We start from the raw sequence: 27869 nt of genomic DNA, 5'->3' as shown, positions 1-27869 counted from the left end.
GCAGCCGGCTTCCTGACTCTGTGCTGGCCTCGCTTAGGGCCCCTCTGTGCCTCAGTTTCCCCACCTCCAAGGGCTGTTGTAAGGTTACAGAAGTTAATACATGAAAGCCCTTAGCATCGCACCTGGCGCACCACGAGCCCCGTATGTTTGCTCTTCTGGTTACGCAGACAATCCCAGAGGCTCCCTGATCTGAGTGGCAGCTTGAGAGGGGCCCCAGGCAGGTTGGGGCAGCCTGGGGTGTGGGGGGTGGGGAAAACCTGAGCCGCCCAGACCTGGAGGTCACCCCAAGGAGCCCCGCAATCAGCCGAGATCAGGCCGGCCCTGCTCCACCCCTGCTCTCCCTATATCAGGGCTGCTCCAGACCCCAGCGCCGGCCAGGCCAAGGAGGGCAGCGCGGCGAGCAGCAGCCATGGGCAAAGCTGTGAGTGGGCCCCGGGGGGCAGGGGCTACAGGGTGGAGGCGGGGGCTGCTCCAGCGGCCTCTGATGCCTCCCCAACACCGCCCCGTCCCCAGGACAACTATGAGCTGTACTCAGTGGAGCTGGGGCCTGGCCCTGGTGGGGACATGGCAGCCAAGATGAGCAAGAAGAAGAAGGCGGGGGGTGGAGGAGGCAAGAGGAAAGAGAAACTGGAGAACATGAAGAAGGAAATGGAGATTGTGAGTGTGGGGCTGGGCACCAGGTGGGGCTGGGGGCCGGGGCTAGGCTGGGGCCGGGGCTGGGCTGGGATGGGGGCTGGGCAGGGGCCGGGCAGGGGCTGGGCAGGGGCCGGGGCTGGGCACCAGGCAGGGGACAGGGACTGGGCTGGGCTGGGGTCCAGGCTGGGCACCAGGCAGGGGGTAGGGGCAGGGGCCCGAGAGAGCCAAGAGCAAGTGCCCTGCCCCCCACCACACAGAACGACCACCAGCTGTCAGTGGCAGAGCTGGAGCAGAAATACCAGACCAGCGCCACCAAGGTGAGCTGGGGTGAGGAGGGTGGGGGGGAAGAGGGGACCCGTGAGTGAGGAAGGGGCACCTGCAGAGAGCCAGGGCCAGAGAGAGAGATGGCAGAGAAGAGGGGCAATGGGGGGAGGGAGCGTGGGGCGGGGATGAGGAGGAGCGAGACAGCCGGGGCAGGGGTTGGGGGGGGCACAGAGACAGGGGCTATCCCCTGCTGCAGGCCGAATGGGGAGAGGAGAGCCCTCCAGTCCCTGCCCCGCCCCTGCCCTCTCTGCCAGGGTCTGTCTGCACGCCTGGCGGCCGAGCTGCTGCTGCGGGATGGGCCCAATGCCCTGAGGCCGCCACGAGGCACCCCGGAGTACGTGAAGTTTGCGCGGCAGCTGGCCGGAGGGCTGCAGTGTCTCATGTGGGTGGCGGCTGCCATCTGCCTCATCGCCTTTGCCATCCAGGCCAGTGAGGGCGACCTCACCACCGACGACAATGTGAGTGGTGGGTGCAGGGGGCTGGTGGCCAGAGGACGCTGAGCGTGGGACACCAGAGCATGGGGGAAACAGACACAGAAATGCAAGGCATGGATCCTGGAGGAGGGCGGGCCCTGGGAAACAGGACAGACCTAAGGACACGGGACCCAGGGACAGTGAGTCTGGGTCTTGGGTGTGGGGATACAAAGACGTGGAAGTGCAGTGTGTAAGATAAGGGACTTGGGGACCATGAGGATCTAGGACCCACCAAGGACATGGGACTCAGCCATGGGACTCCACGGCGAGGGACACAAGGGATACAAGACCCAGGACATGTACATGGAGAACATAAGACAGAGAAGAAATGGAGATGTGGACAAGGGGACATTGGATACATGAAGGGACCAGAGCAAGGGACTTGGGGACCTGGGACGTGTGACACAGGACTTGGGCTTGAAAAGTTACAGGTGACATCAGAGAAGTACATGGACATAGGGAACGTGCAACATGGGGACACCAACCGTGGGGGACAGAGACTATGAAGAACAAAAACACGTGGCACTAGGGACAAGGACAGGTGGGCACAGGAGACACGAGGGAGCCACTAAGTGTGGAACTGAGCCACAGGGACGACAGGCGTGGCGACAGGAGCAGACCCAGGCAGTGCGCCAGGGGTCACAGGAACACGGCCGACACGGAGACGAGGGGCGGGGCTCAAGTCACAGGTTACGGGGACGTGGGGGCTTAGTGTACAGGAGCCAGAGACCATTATGGGATTGATGTGCAGGGGCGCAGATGCAGGGCAGGGAAGTATGGGCCATGAAGAACGCGGGACAATGCCCACGGGCCACGGGGACTGGTGCCTGCGGCTCCCTCGTGGAGTGGGGGAAAACCACGGCGGAGACCCCAGAAGCGCCAGGGGACCAGGGAGCAGGCGAGGAGCCTCAGCCCCCGGCACGCCCCCCCCCCTGCCTGCAGCTGTACCTGGCCCTGGCCCTCATCGCCGTGGTGGTGGTCACCGGCTGTTTCGGCTACTATCAGGAGTTCAAGAGCACCAACATCATCGCCAGCTTCAAGAACCTTGTGCCTCAGGTGGGGTCTCTGCCCCCCCGGGGGGGTGCTCTTGAGACCCCAAACCCTGGCAGGCTCCTGGGTTCTCTTGGTGGCCCCACCTTGGGGGGCCTGCACCTCTCCCCTATGGGTCCTTAACGCTCCCTTGTCCCTCGCCTTCCCAAATGCCCATAACCCTCAGCGGCTTCAGCCCCTGCCCCCTCTGCACAGCAAGCCACGGTGATCCGAGATGGGGACAAGTTCCAGATCAACGCGGATCAGCTGGTGGTGGGCGACCTGGTGGAGATGAAGGGCGGCGACCGCGTGCCTGCCGACATCCGCATCTTGGCGGCCCAGGGCTGCAAAGTGGACAACTCGTCGCTGACCGGGGAGTCGGAGCCGCAGACGCGCTCGCCCGAGTGCACTCACGAGAGCCCGCTGGAGACCCGCAACATCGCCTTCTTCTCCACCATGTGCCTGGAGGGTCTGTGTGGCCCCCGCCCAGCCCCCCACCCCCACCCCGCCCTCTTCTGCTGCGTTCTGGGACTCCACCTCCCCACCCCGCCTCTCTCTCTCTCCCCCTCGCTGTCACTACCCTCACCCCAGGTTACCCTGCCCCCGCTGCCTTCCGGAAGATCCACACGCATGCGCCTGCCGCTGGCCACGGCCCTGACGCACCCTCTCGGCCCCGCGGCAGGCACAGCGCAGGGCCTGGTGGTCAACACGGGGGATCGCACCATCATCGGGCGCATCGCCTCCCTGGCGTCGGGAGTGGAGAACGAGAAGACGCCCATCGCCATTGAGATAGAACACTTTGTGGACATCATCGCCGGCCTGGCCATCCTCTTCGGCGCCACCTTTTTTGTAGTGGCCATGTGCATTGGCTACACCTTCCTGCGGGCCATGGTCTTCTTCATGGCCATTGTGGTGGCCTATGTGCCCGAGGGGCTGCTGGCCACCGTCACAGTGAGTGTGGGTGTTGGGGGGGCGGTGCAGGAACCTACCCGTCCACCCTCCTGCCATCCACCTGTTCAGCACGCGCTGGGGCACAGGCAGGGACCGTGGGTGCAGGAATTCATGCTACACACACAGTTCTGGGGTTGAGGGATTCCCGCTGCTGGCGGAGGTGGGAAGCGAGGGTGGGCCCTAGGCTGCCTCTCCCGCCCCTCCCCCAGGTCTGCCTGTCCCTGACAGCCAAGCGGCTGGCCAGTAAGAACTGCGTGGTCAAGAACCTGGAGGCAGTGGAGACTCTGGGCTCCACGTCGGTGATCTGCTCCGACAAGACGGGGACCCTCACGCAGAACCGCATGACTGTGTCGCACCTGTGGTTTGACAACCACATCCACACGGCAGACACCACGGAAGACCAGTCAGGTGGGGGCGGGCCGGGGCTGGGCAGGAGCGGCCGGCGCGGGAGGCCTGAAGGGGGCCGGGGTCGGTCCCCGGGCTCCCAGGAGAACGCTGCGTCCCGGCGAGTGGGGAGGGGTCGGTCCGTCCGGTTCTGGCCCCGGCCAGCCCCTGGCTCTGTCTCCAGGGCAGACGTTTGACCAGTCCTCCGAGACGTGGCGGGCGCTGTGCCGCGTGCTCACGCTGTGCAACCGCGCGGCTTTCAAGTCCGGCCAGGACGCGGTGCCCGTGCCCAAGGTGAGCGCCTGGGGACGCCGGGGCACCGCGAGAGCGCGGGGCAGCCGCACTCGGCCCTGACTGCGCTCCCCACGCCCCTCCCAGCGCATCGTGATCGGAGACGCGTCCGAGACGGCGCTGCTCAAGTTCTCGGAGCTGACGCTGGGCAACGCTATGGGCTACCGCGACCGCTTCCCCAAAGTCTGCGAGATCCCCTTCAACTCCACCAACAAGTTCCAGGTGCGCGGCCCGGCCACGCCAGCCCCGCCCAATCCGGGGTGGGCCTGCGGCGGGGCCCCCGCCCCGCTCTCAGCCCCCTACCCCTCCATAGCCAAACCCACCCCCCCTCTCGCGTCCGGCGCTCGGTCCCCGCTCGCCGGCGCCCAGGCCACGCCCACCGCAGAGCTCCGCCCACAGTCGCGCCCCCTACCCGCCCGCAGCTGTCCATCCACACCCTGGAGGACCCGCGGGACCCGCGGCACCTGCTGGTGATGAAGGGCGCCCCCGAGCGCGTGCTGGAGCGCTGCAGCTCCATCCTCATCAAGGGCCAGGAGCTGCCGCTGGACGAGCAGTGGCGGGAGGCCTTCCAGACGGCCTACCTCAGCCTGGGGGGCCTGGGCGAACGCGTGCTCGGTGAGGCTCCTCTCGGCGGGCCCCCCGTGGGAGGGTGGCGCTCGGACCCCGCCAGGCCCTGCCGGCCCTGGCTTTGCGCCTCCCCGCCGCCCACAGCTGGCCTGCCCCGGCCTGCGCGTTCACCTGGGGTGCTGCCCCTCGGTCCTGAGCCGTGGCCAGCCCCAGCTCCTACCCTCTGTGCTCACGGGCACCCGCCCCGTCCTCAGTGGACACCCGCTCGGTTCCCCAGCCCTTGCGTCTCCCTCTTGACCCCGAGTCCTTGCCCTGACCTCTGTTCGCCCCCAGTTTTTGTCCTGACCTCTTAAGCGTCCTGCACCCTGGCCTTGAACCCGGGAGGCACCGTCCAACCTGCCCCGGTTTGCACATCTGCAACTCGGCGGTGGTTGTGAGATGCCTCCCGCGCTGGGCTGGGCATCCGTGGGTGCTGGGGCCAGGGGCGTGGTTATACCACTCATCTCCAGCCCTCCCCTCTGCCCGCCCCCGCCCGCCCCCCTCTGGCCAGGCTTTTGCCACCTCTACCTCAGCGAGAAGGACTACCCGCCCGGCTACGCCTTCGACGTGGAGGCCATGAACTTCCCAAGCAGCGGCCTCTGCTTCGCGGGGCTCGTGTCCATGATTGACCCGCCACGGGCCACTGTCCCTGATGCTGTGCTCAAGTGCCGCACAGCTGGCATCCGGGTATGCCCCTGGAGGCGTCCAGGCGTGGGGGAGGACGGCCGGCATCCGGGTATGCCCTGGGAGGCATCCAGATGTGGGTGAGGATGGCGCATGGCCATGCTAGAGGATAAGGAACTCTATGACACGAACCCACCCAAAACAACTTGCCTGAACCAAAACAAACCAGGCCGTGATATGGAAAAGTTCTGGGGAACACAGCTTCAGGCACAGCTGGATCCAGGAGCTCAGTGCCGTTAGGAATTTGCCTTTTCTCTCTGTTCGCTTTATTCCCAAGTGGTTCCTCTATTGGATGGACAAAGACGACATTCCCCAGCCCCTGCCCCCAGCTCTAGCTTATAGCTCCCGCCTTTCCCGCCAGATTGGGTCACATGTTCATCCCTGATGGCTGGGGGATGGGATGGATGTCTTTGGCTGGGTCTGGCCTTACCCGTCCGGTCTTGGCCAGGGACCTCACTTAAGCAACAGCCTGCGGGAGAGTGGCGGCTCCCCAGTGACAAACCAGGAGGAGGCAAGGCTGAGCAGGCAGTGCCCACGCCCTTCCTGTGGTCTCCGGGGTCCAAGCCTTTGCCCTCTCCCCCTTGTCTGTTTCTCCCATAGTTGAGGCTCTGTCCCACGCCAGGGCCTTGGCACTGGCTGTCCTTGTGCTGGACACACTCCTCGTGTTTCCATGAGGCCAACTCGCCCCCCTGGCTGAGGCCTCTGATGGAGCACCCCCTTCCCGACGCGCCCTCCCCTGCCCACACAGCTTGCTCTGCCACGCTGAACCCCCTCCCCTCCTCCCAACGCACTTGGTACCTCCTTTCCTCATTGTCTACTTCCTGTCTCCCTCGCCGAATATGGGCTCCTGCAGGACCTGGGTTTTTGTCTGTTTTGTCTCTGCTTTATCCCTGGGCACGTAGCAGAGGATCAGACCAGGCTGAAGAAACGAGCCAGGGTGCCCTGGGTGACTGCGCTGACCCGAGGGGGTCACAGGGCTGCTGGTCCCCTCACAGGTGATCATGGTGACAGGCGACCACCCCATCACGGCCAAGGCCATCGCGGCCAGCGTGGGCATCATCTCGGAAGGCAGTGAGACGGTGGAGGACATTGCTGCCCGTCTCCGTGTGCCCGTGGACCAGGTCAACCGGAAGTAAGCGCCCCTCCGCCCTCCCGCCGGGCCCGGCCCGCACCCCAGGCAGGCGGAGGCCCCAGTGAGGCCCTCGTCCCTCCCCCCTCTGCCAGGGACGCCCGCGCCTGCGTGATCAACGGCATGCAGCTCAAGGACATGGACCCCTCGGAGCTGGTGGAGGCGCTGCGCACCCACCCCGAGATGGTGTTCGCCCGCACCAGCCCCCAGCAGAAGCTGGTGATTGTGGAGAGCTGTCAGCGGCTGGTGAGACCCCCGCCGGCGGGCCTGCCCCGGGGGCCTGGGCCGGGCCTCTCGCTGACCACTCAGCCGCCGCCTGCAGGGCGCGATCGTGGCCGTGACCGGGGACGGCGTGAACGACTCCCCGGCCCTGAAGAAGGCAGACATTGGTGTAGCCATGGGCATCGCCGGCTCGGACGCTGCCAAAAACGCGGCCGACATGATCCTGCTGGACGACAACTTCGCCTCCATCGTGACCGGGGTGGAGCAGGGTGAGGGGCCGCGGCCGGCAGGGGGCGCAGGGGGCGGGCCTGGGCTGCGCGGGGGGCTGAGGCGCCGGCTGTGCCCCCTCCCCGCAGGGCGACTGATCTTTGACAACCTGAAGAAGTCCATCGCGTACACGCTGACCAAGAACATCCCCGAGCTGACGCCCTACCTCATCTACATCACCGTCAGCGTGCCCCTGCCCCTGGGCTGCATCACCATCCTCTTCATAGAACTCTGCACCGACATTGTGAGCCCCCAGGGCCCCCAGGGAGCACCTCAGACCACACCCAGGGCCACACAGGCACATAGGACAGCAGCCAGCCAGAGCCAACACACAGGTGGGAGGGCAGGACAGACGCAGGGAGTGACACCTGGCCAAGCTTGGGTCACCCACAGACGTTCCTCCTCGGAGGGACTCACGGAGGACGGAGGGAGAGGAGCCCCGGATGCAGCCAGAGACACGGCCGCACTTCCATACTTAATTCTGTTCTCGTTATTATCCACCCCCATTTTGTGGATGAGCTCACTGAGGCACAGACAGGCTGAGTGTCTCGCCGCAGGACATCCAGCTGGGCACAGCTGGGATGGGAGCCCAGCGTCTAGGCGCTTGCTTAGCGCACGGCTGTCACTCTGTGGGCTCAGACAGCTCGGGGGTGGGGAGCAGCCACAGTGGGGCACGGACACAGAGGTGGGGAGCGACACAAAGAGACATAAAATCAGATACAGTCCCAGAGAAAGGGACAAGGAAACAGGGTGAGGGACAGGAAGAGAGGCCAAGACCATCATATCCGAGAGACTGGAGTATCAAAATACAGGGACCATGGAGGAGGAGGAGAGTCAGGGAGACAGAGATGGGGTGGGAAGGAGAAGGATGGGAGGAGAGACGGATTGATACAGAGATCAACAGATGACCAGGAAGAGCAAGGAGGAAGCCACACACAACGACACGAGGTAAAGGCACACGTTCTTGAGATGGACAGTGGGACACATGTGACAGCCACCCCAGCACACCCACAGGAGCCAACTGCACCAGGCTGTCCATGGGGGCCCTGCTCCCCGCCCCCCACTGGGGGGCTGGGGAGGACCCCTGGCAATACTGAGCCCTGGTTCTTTCCAGTTCCCGTCCGTGTCCTTGGCGTATGAGAAGGCTGAGAGTGACATCATGCACCTGCGCCCACGGAACCCAAAGCGTGACCGCTTGGTCAACGAGCCCCTGGCTGCCTACTCCTACTTCCAGATTGGTGAGTGCCGCGGGCCGGTCGGCTCAGTGCCTTGGGGTCCTAGCTTGCTCTTCATCTTGGCGTCTGCATGTGAGCTCCTGTCCACAAGTCCCCAGCCCTTGTCTGGCTCTGGGTCACTGGGTGACAGCTCCTGTGTCCCTGTCACTCCCGGTGTCTCCCTGGCTCCCTCCAGGTGCCATCCAGTCTTTTGCGGGCTTCACTGACTACTTCACGGCCATGGCCCAAGAGGGCTGGTTCCCGCTGCTGTGTGTGGGGCTGCGGCCACAGTGGGAGGACCACCACCTCCAGGACCTGCAGGACAGCTATGGCCAGGAGTGGGTGAGCCCCTGTCTGCTCCGCCATCCACCCTCTGCCCCCACAGCACCCTTCTCCCCGTGCCACGTCCTTGAGTGTGACTCGAACTCACGCCTCCACGTGTGAGCAATCCAGACACCAGGCTGCAAATCTGGGGGCAGGGGCTCTTCCCACCCCATCACTAGCTCCAGACTGCTGCTTCCGACGGTCACAGCTGCAGCAGGTGACACAGGCTCGGGGTGGAGCCAGCCCGATCTTGTTATTTTCTATTTATGTATTTGAAAGGCAGAGTTAGAGAGAGAAAGAGACAGACGAGAGCGAGCTCTTCCATCTGCTGATTCACTCCCCAAATGGCTGCAAAGGCTGGAGCTGGGCCAGTCTAGATCCAGGAGCCTTGAAATCCATCTGGGTCTCCCACATGGGTGCAGGGGTCCAAGCAGTTGGGCCATTCTCTGCTGCTTTCCCAGGTGCATTAGCAGGGAGCTAGATTGGAAGTGGAGCAGCCGGGACTTGAACCTGTGCCACAGTGCTGGCCCCACATCCTGTTACTTTCGCAGCATTGCCCACACCTTGTATGTGTGGCCACTCTGAGCAAGGTTTGCAGCACACCAAAGCTGTGGCTGGCATAGGTGCTGCTTGCCCTGGAGAGTGGCGACAGCATGCGTGGAGCCAGGCTCCCCAGATCCCCTGGGGGCGGTGCTGTCCCTTGCAAGTTCTGTGGCTCCCAGCGAGTGCTTTGCCCCTCTGTGTCTCAGCTCCCTCACCTGTGAGGTGGGACGGGCAGTAGCATCCACCCCAGTGGTGCTGTTTGCTCCCCTGCCAGCAGCACCTGTGGCATCTGGGGACTGGTGTGACAGGCACCCTTCCAGCCCCTCCCAGGGTTCTGAGTGCGCAGAGCCAGCACTGCTGCTCGACCCCCTAGGGCTACTGGGAGTGAGAGCTCCGGACATGCATTGCTGGAGGAATGGGCTGGCCACCTGGCCTGCTGCCCTCACTTCTGCCATCTGCCGGGCACCCAGTGTCACTGCACCTCCCAAGTCCTGTCTCAGGACTCCCTTCTTTCGGGTGCCTGGGAAATTCGACATCCGGCCTTTTAGATAAAAGCGCTCTGACCCAGGCCTACCGTTGGCCCGGGACTGTCCTCCCTGCCCTGCTACACTGTTTCTGGGCCCCACGCTCTGGTCCTGCAAACCTGGCCGCTCCTGCACACATCTGCTCCCATGCCCTGTCCGCCCCGGCCTCTGATGTGGGAGGGGGAGCGCTGACCGTAGAGGCCCCTGCCCGGCCTCAGGCTGCTTTTCTCCCCCCGCCGGCCGCGGGCCCACAGACGTTCGGGCAGCGCCTATACCAGCAGTACACCTGCTACACCGTGTTCTTCATCAGCATCGAGATGTGCCAGATCGCTGACGTCCTCATCCGCAAGACGCGGCGCCTCTCTGCCTTCCAGCAGGGCTTCTTCAGGTGGCTGTGGTGGCCCCTTCCCTCCCCTGGCCCCCAGTGCCCACTACATCCTGAACGGGGCCCACGACAGCCGGCCCAGGTCAGCAGGGGAAGCGGAGGTGCCAGGGCTGAAATACAGCAACACTTCCCCTGCGGCCCTTCCGTGTCCCATCAACGGAAGGCTGCAGCTGGCAGGCCCGTGTCAACTGTGGGGCAGGCACAGGCCACCCGTCAGAGCCCTAGAAGTCCCCAGCTGCCACCCAGCTCCTGACGGCTGAGCTCCGGTCTGAGCCTGCGCCCCGTCCCCACCCTGCCCTTGCAGGAACAGGATCCTGGTGATCGCCATCGTGTTCCAGGTGTGCATCGGCTGCTTCCTGTGCTACTGCCCCGGCATGCCCAACATCTTCAACTTCATGCCCATTCGGTGAGGGCTGCGCAGGGGTGCGGAGGGATGAGCATGGGGGCACGGGCCAGGGGACAGCCCTCACCGTGCTGCCCCCGCTGTGCCTCCAGGTTCCAGTGGTGGTTGGTCCCCATGCCCTTTGGCCTCCTCATCTTTGTCTACGATGAGATCCGGAAGCTTGGCGTTCGCTGTTGCCCAGGCAGTAAGTGTGGACGCTGGACCCCGGGAGGGTGGGGGCTGAGATGTCCCCAGAGCAGCTGCCCTCACCTTGAATCCTCAACACTTGACCTCTAAGCCCTTGCCCCTCCATGTCCAACCACCACTGTCCGTGACCCCTGACTCCTCACCCCGAGGACTGAGCCCCTTTCTCCCTCTCCCCCAGGCTGGTGGGACCAGGAACTCTACTATTAAAGGCACAGCTGTCTTCAGGCCATGCTGGCACCTGCCTCAGCCAGGTGGGGGGCCGGGCTCGTGGGACCCTCTGGACGCTCCCAGCACGAGGACAATCCCGTGTGCCGGTGCCACGCCCTGGAGCAGCAGTCCCTGCGTGCAGGCCTCAGAGGTGCTGGCAGCAGCTCCTCCTGTGTACCCTTCATCCAGGCTGGGCAGGAGGGCCGCCGGGGGGCTCTGGGGAAAACCCTCGTGTTCGCGTGATGGCAATAAACCAGCTCCCACTGACTGCGCTGTCATTCCGGCCAGGTGGCGTCTTTGGTCTCTCACACTCGTACACCCCGGGGACTGCCCGTGCAGGCTGTCAGGGCCTGCAGCACGGCCTGGCAGGCAGTAGGTCCGCAGTGAACCACCCCGGGGAGACGGGCTTCCCTGTCTTTGCAGAGGTTACGGCATTAAACCGGCAGGGATGCGCCCACAGGGCGCTCAGAGCAGGGGCCTTGGACCGCTCCTGGGCCCTGCCCAGCACCCCTGCGCTTCCTCCGTTCTCAGCACTTCTCCCCCAGGAACCTCCTCCACCCAAAGGGGACAAAATCTTTTCAGGGTGGGTGGGGGCGGCACTGTGGCACAGCGGTCAGGGTGGTTGCTGCCTGCAGTGCCAGCATCCTACAAGGGCTCCAGCTTGTGTCCCGGCTGCTCTGTTTGATCCAGCTCCCTGCTATGGCCCAAGAGTCCTTGGGCCCCTGCACCCAAACGGGAAACCAGGAAGAAGCTCCTGGCTCCTGGCTCCGGCCTGGCCTGATGCGGCTGTTGCAGCCATGTGGGCAGTGAGCCAGCAGATGGAGGATCTCTCTCCCTCTGGAACGGACTCCAAATAAATTAAAAAAACAAAAACAAAGAAAACCTTTTCCACAACGAGCCCCACCCCCACCCCCGATTGCTTGCTCACCTGCCCACCTCCCAAGCACCCTTCCTCCCACCATGCGCACCTGGGAAACCCCCCCCACACACACACTTCAGGCCACTCTCGCCCAGCCCCTTGGCCTGCCTCTATCTCCCTCCCAGACACGCTTCTCCTCTCCTCACCTTAGCTCCCGGTGCCCGGCCGCATCTGTCTCCAGCCTCCCCGACACGTCCAAGGCCCCACCCTGGCCTCGGCGTCACTGCCCCATCGGCACTGCTCCTTCTCCCTGGGAAATACGCTGAGCTCTCAAGGAGCTTCTAAGCCGCGCGTGCCTGCACGCCACCCCAGACTCCTCTCCCCACCCTGTGGGGCTGGCCACGCCCACCACCTCGCTCCTCTCCAGCCTCCTCCAGCTCTGCTCTGGCACAGCCCTGGCCTCCTCCACACGACTGCCTAGAGCCCCGTGATCTCACCGCCCCGGTCAACACCCATCAGCCCTCACGACTGTGATCCGGCCCTGCCAACTGCCGCAGCCTCACGAGCCCCTGGTCCTGAGGTTGGCCTCTGCTCTGACCTCAGGACCTTGACACTTCCTTCGGTCTTGCCACACTAGCCTCAGATCCTTCAGCTGCAGCCCACCTGCCCCCAGGCCGGGCAGCTTCTCTGGGTCCCTATAAACTGTCCCATCACCTCCTGGAACACGGATCCCTAGCTCACTGCAGGGCCACTGCTGCCCTCGTCACCTGTCGCAGATGTGGGCCCTGCCGCCCTGGATCTCTGTGGCCCACTCCCACCACCTCACCCTAACCACTCGTCTCTCCTTGGGCCCCATGGAAGCGGGGACTCAACTTTCTCCTGTCCCTTACTGGGACACAGGTGGGCCGTGGCTGGAGAACATAACCCCACCGCGTAGCCACCAGATGGGCTTTCGGGGGCACACACCTGCTACTTCCTTTCCACGCCGCGGTCCCGACGACCACAATCAGTCCCAGCCCCCAAGACGCGCGTGGACCCCGTCTTTGCTTAGGGTGGTGAGCAGCGAGGGGCTGGTGGCGCTCACGTGGTCTGAGGACGAGTCTCCATGGCAGAATGGCGCCGGGCTGTCCTTGTGCTTTGCTGGGCCCAAGGGTAGATGTGGGACAGACAGGCTGGAGGGGACGGCTGCCTGCTGGGGACGCTGCAGCCAGGTGCCCCTGTGAGTGGGCAGGAGTGGCGTCCAGGCGCAGCTGAAGCACAACCCCCCCAGGGAGAGGGAGGGACGGAGGGGAACGGGGCAGGGGACAGGTGCCACTGGACCGGAAGGTGGCTCCGGGAGTGCGTGGGGCAGGTTCAAGGGCTTGTTCTCGGCTGGCTGCAGCTACTCCAGCCGAGAAGGCTCGGGCCAGGACTTAACGTGGGGGCTGCGGAACTGAGTCAGAGCCCAAGGAGCTCAGAACCCCAAGTCTGCGCCCCACCCCCCGCAGCCTTGTGGCTTCCATGACGCAGGGCAGTCATCGCAGGGGGGTCGGGGCGAAGCCAGAGGTCAAGCGGCTGCCCGGTCTGCTGCTCACTCAGGAGCCACAAACAGCAGTGGGCACGGGTCACCAGGAGACGGGTCTCAGGGGACCCCTGGCTCAGAGGCGAGACTCGGCTGGGAGTCTGGTGGGGGGCAGCCAGGAAAGGGCCATGTGAGGCTGTGAACTAAGGAGGAAGGGCCCCCAAAGGCCCCCTGCTGGATTCCAGCTCCCCGCTAGCCTGTTCTCCAGGGCCCCGGCTCGGCCAGTGCTGCCGTCATCCCCCACCCTCTGTCTACCACGGGCAAGCGAGGGGCCGCATCAGCAGGCTGGCCAGCCTCCCACTCGGCCGTCTCCAAAGCCTGAGTGACAGCCCTGGGACCCAGGTGGGCAGGGCCCTGGGTGACGCTCCTGAGAGAGGGAACGGAGGCGGAGGCCGCTTTTCCAACACTGTTTACTTCACTCACACCGGGCGAGGCAGGAGGCAGGCAGGAGGCAGGCAGGAGGCGCGTCCGGCTGGGCGCCGAGCCTAGGAGTGCACGTTCACAACAGCCACGTACAGGGCCAGCGTGCTGAGGGCCAGCAGCCCTGTCACCAGCGCTCGGGCCAGCAGTGCCGTCCAGCTGCCGAGCGAGCAGAGGTGGACGAAAGTCCTGCGGGCAAACAGCACCGTGAGGAGCAGGAGAGGGTGGTGGGGAGCGCGCAGCCGCAGCCGGGGCCGGCCCCTCCCCCGCCGCTCACTCCATGACGAAGGCCTTGTAGACGCTGAGCAGCATGAGCAGGAGCACGGCTGGCCGGAAGGTGTGGTACAGGTCGTAGCGTGTTATCATCCACACCTGCGCAGACGCCACGATGTAGTGCACCTGCGGGGAGGCGGGGTTAGGGCGGGGCCGGGGCGGGGCCTCGGCGGGGCGGCGCCTGTGGGGGGGAGGGTCGGGGGGCCTACCAGGCTGATGTTGGAGTCGATGCTCATCTGGATGTACTTCCAGTCGAATTCAATGCCTCGCGCTCCGACCCAGAGCGGGATACAGCTGAGGGAGGCAAAGGGAGGGGCTCTCCAGCACGCGGCGCCCCCGCCCCGCCCCGCCCTGCCCCGCCCCGCCCCGCAGTCCGGCTCCAGGCCGCTGCACGCACCGGGACATGATGAGCTCGGCGGTGGCCCAGCCCAGGGCAGCGACCATGATCTTGTACTCTCCTTTGCCGGCGTTCCGGGACATGACGAGGTTTAGGCCGATCAGGTCTGCCACGTCCACGCTGGCCTTCATGAACTCCTGAGGGTCCGGTTGAGGCCTGGGTGAGCTCCGGGGGCCGGGGGCCTCCCTCCTGCAGCCCCTGCCCCCGCCGCGCCCCACTCACCCCGATGAAGTCGTAGATGCCGCCTTCCCAGGTGGGGAAGAAAGTGGCCAAGAACAGCATCTGAGAAGGGCAGGCAGGGGGTCACCGCGAGGTGACTGTGCGCCCCTCCCCTCTGTGGGAAGTGAGCGTCCAGTCGGCGGCAGGACACGGAGATCGGGGCGGGGGGCTTCTGGGGGAGGGGCCTTCAGCCGGCCTGCAGCTCTGCGGGAGACGGCGGGTGGCCGCCCTGGTCCCTGAGGCCATCACAGGGGACCGGGGTCAGGTCGGGACGGACTGGGCAGCCAGCGCCGTGGGACACCTCGGGCGCAACTCGCCCTTCACCTACTAAGACCCTGTGAGCCGACCACAGCTGAGCTCCCCCGAGACCCGTGCTCGGGTGGCGCCGCGCTCACGCCCACCCCCTCCTGGGACCCTGGCAGCCGTGCCCCGTGCGCGGGGCCACCGCGGGGGTCGCGCTGCCCAGGCGGTGCCCGGGGGCCGGACACGTGGGCGCTCCGGGCGGCCCTCACCTTGCACAGCTGCACAAAGAGGTAGGTGACCCCCGCCTGCACGCATTTCCAGAAGGCGTTGTACTCGGACCTGGAGAAGCGGGCGGTGAGGGGTGGGCTCGCCCCGCGCCCTCTCCGCCCCGCGCCCGCCCCGCACTCACAGGCCGCTGCACTTGTACGTGATGAAGTAGGGGAAGTAGGCGAGAGCGAAGCAGTTCCCGAAGTGGAACAAGGTCATGACGCCGGCCGCCCGCTCCCGCCGGCGCGGGGGTCGCGACGCGGCGTCTCCAGGCGTGGGCTTCTACCGCCGCCGGCGCTGGGGCCTGACGCCCACCTGTCTGGCCGCGGCCCGCGCGCGGCCTTCTGGGAGCGGTAGTCCCGGCCGCCGGCGTCGCGCGCGGTGACGTCAGAGCGCCGCGGCCACGCCCCGGTTCCCGGCGCTTCGGGGACCGACTTCCGGCGGGGTGTGGGATAGCGTTCCCCTCTGAGGGCGCGCGGGCTCGGGCCGATCGAGTCAGCGGCGGGGCGCGCTTGAACCCGGACCCGACCCCGCCGTGGCCGGCGCAGAGACACGAGGCGCAGCCGTGAGCACTGTGGTGTTTATTGCACCGTCGACGCGGCGGTGCGAGGCCCCGCGCCGGGCCCTCCTCCCCCGGGGAGCGGAGCGCGGAAGCGGCAGGTGCGAGTGCCTGTCCCGGAGCGCCGGGAAGCCGACGGGGGCCCGCCCGCTTCAGCTGTCCCGGCTGAACATGTAGCAGAGGAGGTCGACCACGCGGTGACTGTAGCCGTACTCGTTGTCGTACCTGGGGCGAGAAGGCGGGCGGGTCGGGGTGGGGGCTGCTCCCCGAGCCCCTCCGCCCCCCCCCCCCCCCACGAGGCTCCGGCCCCTCGCGCGTACCAGGAGATGAGTTTCACGAAGTTGTCGTTGAGCGAAATGCCTGCCTTGGCATCGAAGATGGACGAGTGGGCGTCGCCGAGGAAGTCCGTGGAGACGACCTGGTGTGGGGATTGCGGAGATCAGCGTGCGTGGCCCAGCCGAGGCGCGACTCCGGCACGCGGCCCACCCTTTCAGCCCTCGGGACACAGCGTGCGCCCAGGGCCGTGGAGGGCTCTGCCCGGAGGGGCACGCGGACCACAGAGCCCCGGGGCCGGGCCAGGGGATGGCACTCCCTGGGCATTTGCCATGGACCGGCCCAGGCTGCCTCTCCGAGGGGGGCCACGAGCCTGGGCCTGGAGGACTGAGGGGGCCTCGGCCGTGTCGGGTGGAAGGAGCTGCAGGCACAGGGCCCTACGGGTGTCACTCGTGTGGCAGAGGGCCACAGGAGAGTTCTGAGCAGCGGATTTTATGATGTTATTCACTTGAGAGACAGAGAACACGCCCATGTGTTGGTTCACTCCCGCTCCCTGATGCCCACAACAGCCAGGGGAGCCAAAGCCAGGAGCAGAAACTCAGCCCATGGGTGGCAGGAATCCCGTCACTGAGCCGTGGCCGCTGTCTCCCAAGGGCTGTGTCAGCCGGAAGCTAGAGGCAGGGGCAGGCTTTCAACCCAGGCACCCCGATACTGGGACGTGGCTGTGCTTATTGGCAGCTTAGCAGCCAAGGCTGAACACGGCCCCAGAGCAACCACTGGGTCCCATTACAACGGGAGATGCTCGTGGCTGGCGCTAAAGGGGAGGACAGCACCGAGGGGGACGGGCGGAGAGGGGACAGCTGAGGGTGACAGCCGCTCCTCCCGAGGCAGGCATCTGGCCCTGGCCCGGCTCCAGCCAGGAGCGGAGAACAATGGGAGCGGTGGCCTTTTGTTCATCACTGTTGAGCGCTTGCTGTAGGAAGGTGAGGGTAGACTGTAGCTCCCTGGGGGGCAGGTGCAGAGACCCTGAGGCAGGGCGACCTGGTGGCCCTGCAGTTCTCTGGGCGTGCGGGTGGGCGTGGCAGCCACAGCCCCTCCCCAGAGGACCCATCCCAGTGCCGCCTCTTCTCAGCACCTACCTCATCCTCTGTGTAGGCAAGGATGCCAGCCATGGGCCCCTTGGCGGCTGCTTTTACAGCATCCTTGATGGCTGAATAAGGGGTAGGCTGGGCCAGGCGGCAAGTCAGGTCCACAACAGACACGTCTGGGGTCGGCACGCGGAATGCCATTCCTGTGAGCTTCCTGGAGCGTTCCACGGCAGAGGGAGAAGTCAGAAGCCAGGGACGTCATCTGTCCCCTTGCCTGGGGCGTGGCCAGGCCCTCCACCTCCAGCTCCCTTCTGGCCCCTGGCCTCATACCCTTTGAGCTCTGGGATCACTTTGCCCACAGCACTGGCAGCGCCGGTGGAGGCCGGGATGATGTTCTGATGGGCGCCTCGTCCATCCCGCCAGGCCTTCTTGGACGGCCCGTCCACCGTCTTCTGGGTGGCCGTGTAGGAATGGATGGTGGTCTCGGGGAAGCAGAGGGCTAAGGTGAGGACCGCTGTTCCCAAGTGCCCCTGCCTCTTTTCCCCAGGCGCAGAGCTGGTGGGACTGCCACCACGGACCACAGCAGGGGCACAGGCAGGCCAGGCAGGCTCAGCTCCTGCCTGACAGTTGTCTGGTAACGCTGCCTCCTCCCCCGCAAACCCGTCTCTCCCCGGGAGCACCGTACACTGAGCAAGGCCTGGGAGGGAGAGGCTGTGTCCCCTGCCGTCCCTCCTGCCCCAGACTCACCATGAGCCCTTCCACGATGCCAAATCGCTCGTGGATGACCTTGGCGAGGGGGGCCAGGCAGTTGGTGGTGCAGGATGCGTTGCTGCAACAGCCACGGAGTGCAGGGGCCTGTGAGTGCGAGCCGCCCCGCCACCCTTCGCCCTCTGGGGTGTGCTCTGGGAAAGGTCAGGCTGGGGGTGGGGGGGATGGGCGGGGGAGGTGCGGGTGGGGAAGGGGGCCAGCTCCCCTCCTCAGGTGGGCGTGGCTCCGGACGCCTCCCGCCCCCTCACGCGGCTGCCCGGCTACCTGACAATGTTCATGGAGCCGGGGTTGTACTTGATCTCGTTGACGCCCATGACGAACATGGGTGCATCTGGTGAGGGCGCAGAGATGACCACACGCTGAGCCCCTGCTGTGATGTGAGCCTGGGGAGGGGGCTCAGGCGTCAGGGACTCTGAGCAGGGCAGCCCCCACCCTGGCCTCGGGCGCCCGCCCCCGCTTACCGAAGCAGCCTCTAGGGAGAGGTACACCCCTGTAGACTCCACCACGTAGGGGCTTCCGACAGCCTTCCAGGGGATTTCTTTGGGCTCCTTGCTGTGGAGAGGTGGCAGGGCTGTGAGCCAGTGTCCCAGTGCGGGCTTTGCCTTCAGAGCCGGGGCCCTCACCGTTTGAAAAGCTAACCAGTGCCTTCCTGCCCCTACCTAACCCCACACCCCGCACACACACACGCCCAGGTGCGGTAGCTGGAGCCGGCCTGCTGGTCTTGCTTTCATCCCTGGCCCCGTGTGGCCCACCCTCCCACCGCCTTTTTTTTTTTTTTTTTTTTATTCATTTGAAAGCCAGGGAGAGAAAGAGATCTTCCATCTGCTGGTTCACCCCCAAAGTGGCCACAACAGCCAGAGCTGGGCCAGGCCGAAGCAAGCCAGGAGCCAGGGGCTTCATCGGCATCTCCCATGTGGGTGCAGGGGCCCAAGCACTTGGGCCATCCTCTACTGCTTTCCCAGGCCATTGGCAGGGAACAGGATGGGAAAAGTGAAGCAGCTGGGACATGACCTGGCGCCGATATGGGATGCTGGCGTCAGAAGCAGCGGCTTACCCCATTGTGCCACAGCCCCTCTGGACTGCACCAGCCCACCATCCACAGCAACAGGCTGCCCCCTCCCCAGCTCAGGCCCTGGTTCCCTCCAGGGCACCATCTCCCGCCCGGCCGCTGAGACGCGGACGCTAGGGTGAGGCCTGGTCTGCCGCCTTCTGCTCCAGCTCTGGCAGCCCCTCTTGTCATCACAGCTCAGTTCCTGTGACAGGGAGCCTGCGGCCTGAGGCGAGGAAGCTCCTACAGACAGCACAACTTCAGAGAGCAGCTGTCCGGGGAGGCAGCTTTGGGGCCAGCAGTGGCCAGTGGTTGATGTTAGAAAAGTAAAGGAGGCCTGTCGTTGGCTGTTTTCTGAGTCTACCTTGCACTTGATGTTGTGACCCCCGTTTGCACCTGCAACACAGGGCACATCTGGCAAGGGTGCCTGCAGTGGACAGATGCGCCGGTCTTCCCCTCACAGAGCCTGCCGGGGGCAGCGGGGCCCCTGGCCTCTGGGATCGTTGTGAGCCTCTGTCATCCACGCCAGGCTGTAGCAGTATACCCAGCTCTGTTTCCTTTACACTGCGCCTACTCACCCCACGGGGGTTCCAGCAGTGTGTGTGGGGGGGTCTTAAAAACTGAGCCATGCTGTGGGGCCAGTGCCATGGTTCACTTGGTTAATCCTCCCTCCCGGGAGGGCAGTGGAAGATGGCCCAAGTGCTTGTGCCCTGCACCTGTATGGGAGACCAGGAGAAGCACCTGGCTCCTGGCTTCAGATCGACACAGCGCCGGCTGTAGCAGCCATTTGGGGGGTGAACCAATGGAAGGAAGACCTTTCTCTCTCTCTGTCTAGAACTCTGTCAAATTAAAAAAAAAAAAAAATGAGCCATGCTGTGCCTGTTTCTCCCTGCCATGTGCCCATTCTCAGTGCTTTATCTGCGTTAAGCTCATCAAAGCAGAGGCGAGGCGAAGGGGCAGAGGAAGGGGGCAGAGCTGGCTGGGGCGCGGCGCCCGCAGTCCGCATTGCACTGCCTGAACGAGTGAACCAGCAACAGGCCTCTCTTCCTGCCCAGCCTTCTGCATCGGCAGTCCACGCTTTTCACCACTGGCCCCAGGAGCCCTCCTCCTGGCCCCCATCCCTGCAGCAGCTGCTGAGTTGGCCTGGGGCAGAGGGCCCCTCCCTCCTGCCCACAGGGTGTTTTGAGGATTCCCTCCCTCCTTCCCTCCCTCCACCTTCAAGGAAGCACTGAGGGTCGACCGAGAGTCAGGGCCTGTAGCTGCCAGTGCCAAACAAGGGTGAGCTTGCTCCCAGGGGGCCATGGCCTTGTGGGGACGCCCTTCGCGGTGCTCCACAGCACGGGGAACTCCAGTCATGTGATCATCATGCCACCAGACACAGGATGAGCTCGGCCAGGTCTGGTCCCTTGCCCAGGGCCACCCAACTAGGAAGGGGTGAAAGACACGACTCAGCTTGTGCTAGGAGCCCGGAGAACACCCACAGTGAGGGGGGGCCACTTAGCGGGGACCTGAGGAGGCCGTCGGTGAGGGGGGGGCTGGGTGGTAGGGAGACAGCCCCAACCCCAAGTGGCAGGAGCGACACAGGGCAGCTGACCAATGACTTACTGCCATTGGTTCTGGCATCATGACTTCAACTCGGGGCAGGCAGCTGCTTCTACTGTCACTTCTCCCCATCGCTCTGCCCCACTACCACAGCCTGCCTCCGGCGAGTGAAAGGAGGGCGCCCTCTGCAGGGCTGAGAGGGTGCCTGCGTGTGTGTGCAGCCACAGGATGGGCGGTGGCTTATGTGAGAACGGTAGAGGGGGGCTCAATGTTTCCTGTTTCACAAACTGTAACTTTTAAAATATTTTGAGAATCTTTGAAGCATTTGAAACATGTAATGTGATTGCTTTTGACTTGCAGGTTCTGACTGTCTTTAAAGGAAGAATCAGTATTGCCTGGTGTGGCGGCGGCACTGGCTGGAGGTTGCAGGGTGGAGTGCAGGGCGCCTGGGGGCCCGAGAGGAGCTGGCGAGGGGAGCTGTGGACGTGTTGAGTTGATTTGCCTGGGAGGAAGCACGCGAGTGCGTCACACAGTACTCCTGAGGTGGCCCAGCATCACAGTTCACGTCCTGGCACTTGGGCCCCCGCCACCCACGTGGGAGACCCAGGTGGAGCTCCAGGCTCCTGACTTGGGCCTGGCCCAGCCCTGGCTGTTGTGACCTTTTGGGAGTGAACCGGCGGATGGAAGACATCTCTGTAACTCAGCCTTTCAAATAAATAAATGATTTTTTTTTTAAAAGTACTCTTGAAGACAGTGAGACTTTCTTCCAGGTTAGTGCTTCTTAACCATTTTAGGGGCCGGAGCCTCTGACAACCTGCTCCCAGCAAGCCTAGAGGCACATGCACACTGTAGGGCTTTGAGTTCCCCCCTCCCAAGAGGACAGGGCGCCGACGGCTCACACGCGGGCACCAGACAGGTGCCGTCCTTACCACTGGTAGACGCTGATCTCATGGTTGTCCACGACCAGCCGTCCGTTCTTGTACTCCACGCTCCCCGTGTACCGGCCGTGGGTGGAGTCATACTTGAACATGTACACCTGCAGGAGATGGAACGGGTCCTAGCCTTGGTGGGGGTGGCGCAAAGCGAGCAGCCCCGGACAGTGCTCCCCACCTCACTGCAGCTGGGAGCCCCCCACCCAGCTCCCCTGGGCTGCACTCCAGCCCGCCCCGTCCGTCTGTCCCGCTCCTGCCCTCACCATGTATTCTGGGTCAATGAACGGATCATTCACCGCGACCACCTTGACGCCCTTTTCCATGCATGCGCGCAGCACCAGGCGGCCGATGCGTCCGAATCTGTCCCGGGACCGGCAGAGGAGGGCACGGGAGAGGAGACGACGGTGATGTCATGGTTTCCATGTTTCCACCGAAATTTAATCCCCACGGTGAAGTGTTATGAGGGTGGGAACAGTCCAACCAGGGTTGGGGGGGGTTAGGATTTGGGGAAGCAATTAGTATTGCAGGAAGCCGGTTGAGGGGGGCTCTCGAGAGCATCAGCAGCTTCCTAAGAGGGGGCAAGCGTGCTCTGTGCACCACCGTGGGTGGGCAAGGTCCCCACCAGCAAGAGGGTTCTCACCAGGTGCGGCTTCCACCTGGGACTTCCCAGCCTCCAGAACCTAAGATGCTTCTCTCCCTCAATCACCCAAGCTGTGGTGTTGAGTTACAGAGACAGAAAATGGGCTCAGGGGCTGGCACTTTGGCGCAGCGGGTAAAGCTGCCGCCTGCAGTGCCGGCATCCCACATGGGCACCGGTTCAAGTCCCGGCTGCTCCACTTCTGATCCAGCTCTCTGCTATGGCCTGGGAAAGCAGCAGAAGATGGCCCAAGTGCTTGGGCCCCTGCACCCGCATGGGAGACCCAGAGGAAGCTCCTGGCTCCTGGCTTTGCATTGGCCTGGCTTCAGCCATTGCTGCCATTTGGGGAGTGAACCAGTGGATGGAGACCTCTCTCTCTCTCTCTCTCTCTCTCTCTGTAACTCTGCCTTTCAAATAAATAAATAAATAAATAAATCTTAAAAAAAAAAAAAAGAGAGAAAATGGGCTGAGACAGGGGAGGAGGCCCAGCGGAGGCCGGGCGGGAGGCCGCCCCTTCTTCCTGGGCGTAGCGGCTCCTGTGCCGGTGACCGGCTGGCTCTTTAGCCGCTCTCCCTGCTTCCGCCTCCCGCTGCTTAGCCTGGTGGCTGGATGCAGTTTTGAAATTTACCAGATAATGTCTTGGCATTTCAGTCGCCATGATTCTCTACCAGTAGAGCAAGATCCCAGCTCCTGGCCTCTGTGCCCAGGCCCCGGGCTGGTGTGCAGCTCCCTTGCTGCCTTCCTCCTCCCCAGAGCCCTGGTGCGGGCTGCCGTTTGTGGCCAGGGCCTCACTCCCCTGTCACTTCCCCAGGCCTCTCCTGACTACACTGGCTGCTGCTGCCATCTCCTGCCTGGGACAAGCATCACCGCACCCACGTTCTCTGGCTGCCTTATTCCCTGCTGTTTCTCCTGGGCGGGCGGGCGCTCTCCGGGTAAGCACTGATGGTGAGAGACGTGGCCATGCTGGGCCCTGGCTTCAGGAACAGCCCAGGGGCCCGCTCAGACTCACCCATTGATTCCAACGGTCAACTCCCGCACTGCCTCCGTCTTCTTAGGGGGAGGGGGAGGAGGAGGGGGAGGAGGAGGCAGCGGAGCTTCCGCCTTAACCGGTTCTGGCACAGGTTCAGGCTGGGGTTCTGCTTCAACCTTGGGCTCAGGTGGAGGTGGTGCTCGGTTCACTGCGGGGGGCAGGGTGGGAGGAGGGGGTCAGGGAGCTGCTCCCCCCACCCCTGCAGAAGAAGAGAATGAGCCACCCAGAACCTGCTGCTGGCTCCTGCCTGGCTCCGGTTGCGGACTGTAGCCCTGTGTTTCCCAGATACTCCAAGCTCACAATGGACAAGGGGTGGGCTTGTTTTAAACACCAGTGCCCAGAGCAGCACCTCCCCGGAGACTCCTCCAGTGGGAACGTGTTTTTCACGATTGCTTGGAGCCATGCTCTGGGTGCCTCGGTTTCTGGAGCTGGGACAGGTCCGCTCCGAGGCTCCTGCTGAGAGAGCAAGGAGGCCTTCTCCAGGAAGGAGCCCAGACGCCGTGCACACACCAGCCTTTCGTACCGCACTTCCCGCACCCATCTGCTAACCGCACTTGTCGGCTGCTGTGCCGCCGGAGCTCCGCCAGGGCGGCTCTGGCTCGGCGCGCCCGTGCCCAAGTGCAGAAATCCTGTTTGTAAGGAGCACTGCGGGGTTTCTTACCCAAGGGGACGTTTCGGAAACAGGGTGCATCACACTGTGTGAGACTGGGTAGCTCCTGCCTCTCCACACACTCCTAAAACCCTGGCTCAGGCATCTGCCGCTGCGTGGTTCTGGGCTAGCTCATGGACTCTGGCCCCATTTCCCGGGGGTCACAGGGGACCCTCCACCTAGCGGCCACTGCGCGGGCGCAGCTGGTGTGAGTGAAGGAGAGAAGTCTGAGACTAAGAGCATGGGGCTGCAGGGCAACCCTGGGAGCTGCTCCCGGCACCAGATTCAAGGGCATCTGGGAGGTGGTGAGGCTGGAAGCTGCCTGCTTCCCCCACCCCCTACGACCTCTCCTGCTGCCACAGACCTTGGGGCCCGAGTCTGGGCCGTGGATGGACCAGTCACAGAGGTGTTAGGGTTTACTGATGGCAGTGACCCTGTGCGGTTATTGGTGACCCTGACGTCTGCTCTTATGACAGGGAGGGATTTGTCCAGCTCTGTTGAGAGCCTCTTCGTCTCTGTTGAACACACTGGCCTCCTCCGGTGCCCGGCAGGCTTCAGTGAGCGCATGCCTGGCAAGAGCCTTGCGTCCTTGGCAGTGTGCAGCACCAGCAGCGGGCCTCTCGGCGCTGGCCGCCACCAGCGTCCACTCTACCTGTAACTCCCGCTCGCCTCGGTTCTGCTCGGAGGCCCGCCCAGCCCGCCACTCTCCGTCCTGCTTCTGCCCTTCCCACCGCGTTCTAGCGGCGGTGCGGAGCCCACCCAGCCCCGGGGCCGCAGCGTCCCTGTCGCCCCCGCCCGCGCCAGCTCCAGCGGCAGAGAAACCAGTTTGGCGCGCAAACCCCAGGTGGCTAAGGAGCGTGGGGCTGCAGGGCGGGAGCGTAGTAGTGGCTCCAGGCAGGCAGGTGAGTGGCGGCCCCGGGCCTGCGCCTCCTGCTCGCACGCAGGCTTCTGGGCGGTCGCGTCCCGGGGGGGAGGGGGCCTGGGAGGCCACGGGACACACGCCGCGACCGCCCTCTCCTCCCCTCCCGGGGGTCGCCCCGAGCCGCCTCCCTCACCGGGGCACGGCTGTCGCAGCAGCTGGACAACGGTGACATTGGTGAGGACGATGTCACGCTTCGACATGGCCTTCTAAGGTGTCATGGCCTAGCCGCCCCCGGACCCGCCGTGTTGTTACTGAGGCGCGGGGCGCCGGGGCTAGAGGCTCGGCAGCATCTTGCCTTGTGACGTCACAGAGGGGCGGCGCGTGGACTTGAGCCGCAGGGGCCTCCTCACGTGCCTATGGAGGCGGGTGACGTCCGCAGGCAGAGCCGCACGGTCCCAAGCCCCCTCCCCTCCCCCCACAGCCGGCATCTGCGAGGGAATGCACCTGTTCACACCACTCCTCGAAGCCCTTGCGCCCGTGCCTCCCAGGGCACACGGGCGCCGCTGTGGCCCCCTCGGCTCCCCTCCCATGCCGCCTTTCAGAGGGCGGACTCACCGTCGAAGTCCCCTCCTCTCTCAGCCAGGATCGGCACCATCCCGCCCCCGCAGCCCCTCCCCATCTTCCAGGAAGCCCGAGGTCGGACGTTGCAGTGCGAGCAACTGCACTAGGCTGCACTCCGCTTCATCTTCCTCGGAGCACTCGTCTCCCTAGAGACCCCCCCCCCCTTTTTTTTTTCCTGTTTTCTTGCCATTTGCCTCTGCGCAGTGGAACATGGGCCCTGGGAGGGCAGGGGCCTTGTCTAGCTTTGCACTTCTGGATGCCATGGAGCAGAAGCCTGTTCAGCACTTAGAAGGTGCTGCTCAATCAATACCCAAATGCATGCATAAATGCCACCTCTTCTGCTAACCTATCTTAAAGCACCTGCTCTCCTCCCTGTAGCTTTTCTTGTAGTTTGTTCCCATTTAGTTACTGCTCGACCTGCTCCGTGTCTTCCCCACTGGGCTCTGAGCACCCCAGGGCAAGTATTCTTGTCTGCTCTGTTCCCACTGTGCCTCCAGCACCAAGAACAGCGCCTGGCACACGCAGGCTTTCCCTAGATGTTTGGGATGTGCTCTCCCCACTAGGGCACAGGGGTGGGGGCTTGCCTGCACGTCAGTGACTCAAACTGGCTGACACACAGCTGTGACCAAGACTTAGGCAGTGTCGGGGGTTTGTGCCAGGAAGGAGTCACCATCCTGGGGGAAGGGGCGGAAACAAGAAGACGCAGAGTGACATAACCTCTTCCTTCCCGAAACCTCCAGGGGCATCCAGTTTGTCAAGCACCTGCCATGGGTTGGGGCTAAGGAGAATCCCGCCTGCTTGGAGGGCCTGGAAATAAACTGGGTATTCAGATGGGTGTCACCAAGACCAAAAGCGAGGCTGGACGCAACAACGCAGGAAGCACCTCGTCATTATTACTCTAGGATTTGAGAGAGAGAGAGAGAGAGAGAGAGAGAGAGAGAACAGTGCTCCCGTTCATTCACTCCCCAAAGGCCTGCAATGGCTGAAGCCAGGAGCTGGGACCTCAACCCAGGCCTCCCACACGGGTGGCAGGGGCCCAGCCACTGCAGCCACTTGCTGTCTCCCCGAGTGCACATTAGCAGGAAGCTGGGATCAGGAGTGAAGCCAGGATGAGCCCAGACGCTGATCTGAGATGTGGATGTCTTAACTGCTAGGCCAAATGCTCTCCACTTTTTACATTGTTATTTGAGGGGCAGAGAGACCGGAGAGGAAGAGGGAGATAAAGAATTAAACAAAGGGAGACAAACTTTTCACGCATACAATCAAGGAGAAAAAACCAGCACACACACATCATCAAGACTGGTTGACTGATATTATGCCACTTCATAATAAAAGATTTGAAAAGTTAGATGCAGAGCTGGCGTTGTGGCGTAGCGGGTAAAGTCACTGCCTGCAGTGCCAGCATCCTATGTGGGTGCCAGTTCGAGTCCTGGATGCTCCACTTCCGATCCAGCTCTCTGCTGTGGCCCGGAAGGCAGTGGAGGATGGCCCAAGTGCTTGGGTCCCTGCACCCACTTGGGAGACCTGGAAGAAGCTCCTGGCTCCTGGCTTCGGATCAGTGCAGCTCCAGCCATTGCTGCCATTTGGGGAGTGGGCCAGTGGATAGAAGACCTCTCTCTTTCTCCCTCTGCCTCTCTATAACTATGCCTTTCAAATAAATAAATAAATCTTTTAAAAAAGAGAAAAGTTAGATGCTATTAACATTTTTCTTTGAATATATAAAGGATCAAAAGTATCGCAAGAAGAAACAGCAGATCTGACTGGGTCAATACAAGAGGAGAAACAGGTGAGATCTGGCCTCTCAAAGATGGATGTGAATCCGGGTGGTTTTATGGCTGGATCCACCAGGGAGCAAGTGTGATATTGGTACCACATCCTTCTTTGGAGGGATTCTGGGCATGATGGCCCCACTCACAAAACTTCCTCAACTCCTTAGGACGCCAGCACAATGCTGTTCCCCAACTGGCAGGGGCTGGCACCAGACAGGCCAACTCTGGGCCAAGTGCACCCATGGAGACCGAACCCCAGGCCTGAACCAGTCACGAATGGGTATGGAGGGACTGAGGGGAGTGGTGAGGCCGTCAGGGGAAGGGAGGATGGGGCAGAGAAGAAAAGACACAGTAGTTTCAACGGAGAAGCCCCCGTGGTGACCTCGAGGCGGGCTGGGGTTCCAAGGCTCATCAGCCACCTCTCCCCACCCAGCCGTCTCCTGTCATGGGCACCTCCAACATTCAGACACCGGACGGGCAGGAAAGCCACAGCTGAACTTGCCCAGGGGTTTGGTTCTGTCCCTGGAGCATGGGACCAAGAACAGAGCGCATGCGCTAGCGCTTGCAGAGATACCACAGTCAGGCACCCTCTGTCGGCAGAGCCTAGAGAAGGCAGAAGCGCTTGGTCTCTGGCCTGGGAGGCCTGGCTCTGGGTGGAGCCAAGTGTCCAGAATCTGGGGTGGAGCCCTGGGTCCTCTAAGGGGAGCGGACGTTGGCACCCTGGTTTGAGCAAATCTGAAAACACGTGCAGGTTCTCACCACACCTGGGCACCCACACACATAACTCTGCCACCCCCGGGTGCTCACACCCTGCACATTCCTTCCTGCCTGGACTTCCCACCAGCCATCCCACCTCCACCCCCTCTCAGTCTCACCCTTGGTATCAAAACCCAAACACCTCTCACCCCTGCACCCGGCCAAACCCACCCATGGGCTCCCTCTGAACTAGCTCCCAGGGAGACACGCTGCCCGCTGCCCGCGTACCAACCACCTGCCACCTGCCCTTCCTTCTGCTGCTCCAGCCACGTGGGGCCTCCAGAGTCTGTGAGGCACCAGGGGGAGGAGGGCAG

General features: G+C 63.7%; 3 protein-coding genes and 1 long non-coding RNA gene across 7 annotated transcripts in view; 2 read left to right on the top strand and 2 right to left on the bottom strand.

The window, feature by feature from the left end:
• Positions 1 to 376: 376 nt before the first annotated feature.
• On the top strand, positions 377 to 11049 carry ATP4A (ATPase H+/K+ transporting subunit alpha; the record flags this gene model as incomplete). Its single annotated transcript, NM_001101701.1, is given in 22 exon segments — positions 377 to 421; positions 514 to 657; positions 894 to 953; positions 1215 to 1418; positions 2376 to 2489; positions 2679 to 2931; positions 3145 to 3413; positions 3623 to 3821; positions 3982 to 4091; positions 4176 to 4310; positions 4511 to 4703; positions 5206 to 5381; positions 6374 to 6510; positions 6603 to 6753; positions 6830 to 6998; positions 7086 to 7240; positions 8111 to 8234; positions 8407 to 8552; positions 9856 to 9989; positions 10291 to 10392; positions 10482 to 10573; positions 10754 to 11049. Coding segments are annotated over 22 exon segments (3108 nt in total). The 3' UTR covers positions 10783 to 11049.
• Positions 11050 to 13594: 2545 nt separating this feature from the next.
• Positions 13595 to 15388, bottom strand: TMEM147 (transmembrane protein 147). 2 transcript variants are annotated; one of them, XM_002722220.5, is made up of 7 exons: positions 15164 to 15388; positions 15024 to 15093; positions 14515 to 14574; positions 14293 to 14429; positions 14105 to 14189; positions 13900 to 14021; positions 13595 to 13811 (listed from the first exon to the last, which is right to left on the bottom strand). In XM_002722220.5, the coding sequence occupies exons 1-7, from the start codon at positions 15238 to 15240 to the stop codon at positions 13688 to 13690; spliced, it is 675 nt and encodes a 224-aa protein (XP_002722266.1). In that variant the 5' UTR covers positions 15241 to 15388; the 3' UTR covers positions 13595 to 13687. The 2 variants fall into 2 exon arrangements, with proteins under 2 accessions (XP_002722266.1, XP_008247745.1); XM_008249523.4 differs by lacking the exon at positions 15024 to 15093 and having other exon boundaries at positions 15164 to 15368.
• Positions 15389 to 15587: 199 nt separating this feature from the next.
• Positions 15588 to 27869, bottom strand: part of GAPDHS (glyceraldehyde-3-phosphate dehydrogenase, spermatogenic) — a 64455-nt gene continuing 52173 nt past the window's right edge. The window contains exons 1-11 of one of the 3 annotated variants that reach the window (XM_002722238.4): positions 24603 to 24765; positions 22878 to 23046; positions 21495 to 21591; positions 21229 to 21335; positions 18171 to 18261; positions 17974 to 18092; positions 17689 to 17770; positions 17272 to 17423; positions 16993 to 17155; positions 15901 to 15998; positions 15588 to 15805 (exon numbers count right to left, since the gene is read on the bottom strand). In XM_002722238.4, the coding sequence (XP_002722284.1) occupies positions 15733 to 15805; positions 15901 to 15998; positions 16993 to 17155; positions 17272 to 17423; positions 17689 to 17770; positions 17974 to 18092; positions 18171 to 18261; positions 21229 to 21335; positions 21495 to 21591; positions 22878 to 23046; positions 24603 to 24669 (1218 nt within the window). In that variant the 5' untranslated portion in view covers positions 24670 to 24765 and the 3' untranslated portion in view covers positions 15588 to 15732. Of the gene's footprint in view, positions 15806 to 15900; positions 15999 to 16992; positions 17156 to 17271; positions 17424 to 17688; positions 17771 to 17973; positions 18093 to 18170; positions 18262 to 21228; positions 21336 to 21494; positions 21592 to 22877; positions 23047 to 24199; positions 24223 to 24602; positions 24766 to 27869 lie in introns of those variants that run through there. The other 2 variants (XM_051836117.2, XM_008249497.4) reach the window with 2 other exon arrangements.
• On the top strand, positions 17312 to 21048 carry LOC127488178 (uncharacterized). The gene is made up of 2 exons (XR_007915629.2): positions 17312 to 17445; positions 20660 to 21048. It is a non-coding gene; the product is annotated as an uncharacterized lncRNA (long non-coding RNA).

Source organism: Oryctolagus cuniculus, chromosome 18 (assembly GCF_964237555.1).
Source record: "Oryctolagus cuniculus chromosome 18, mOryCun1.1, whole genome shotgun sequence".
Lineage (NCBI taxonomy): Eukaryota > Metazoa > Chordata > Mammalia > Lagomorpha > Leporidae > Oryctolagus > Oryctolagus cuniculus.
The sequence above is the reverse complement of the archived record's forward strand: the minus strand, read 5'-3'. Positions and strand labels throughout refer to the sequence as shown.

Excerpts from the sequence above, each read along its gene's own strand:
- TMEM147 (XM_002722220.5), bottom strand. The coding sequence starts at position 15,240 with ATGACCTTGTTCCACTTCGGGAACTGCTTCGCTCTCGCCTACTTCCCC. Across the intron at positions 15,094-15,163 it reads ACGTACAAGTGCAGCGGCCT|GTCCGAGTACAACGCCTTCT; the intron begins GTGAGTGCGGGG and ends CCGCTTCTCCAG. Across the intron at positions 14,190-14,292 it reads GCCGAGCTCATCATGTCCCG|CTGTATCCCGCTCTGGGTCG; the intron begins GTGCGTGCAGCG and ends TGCCTCCCTCAG.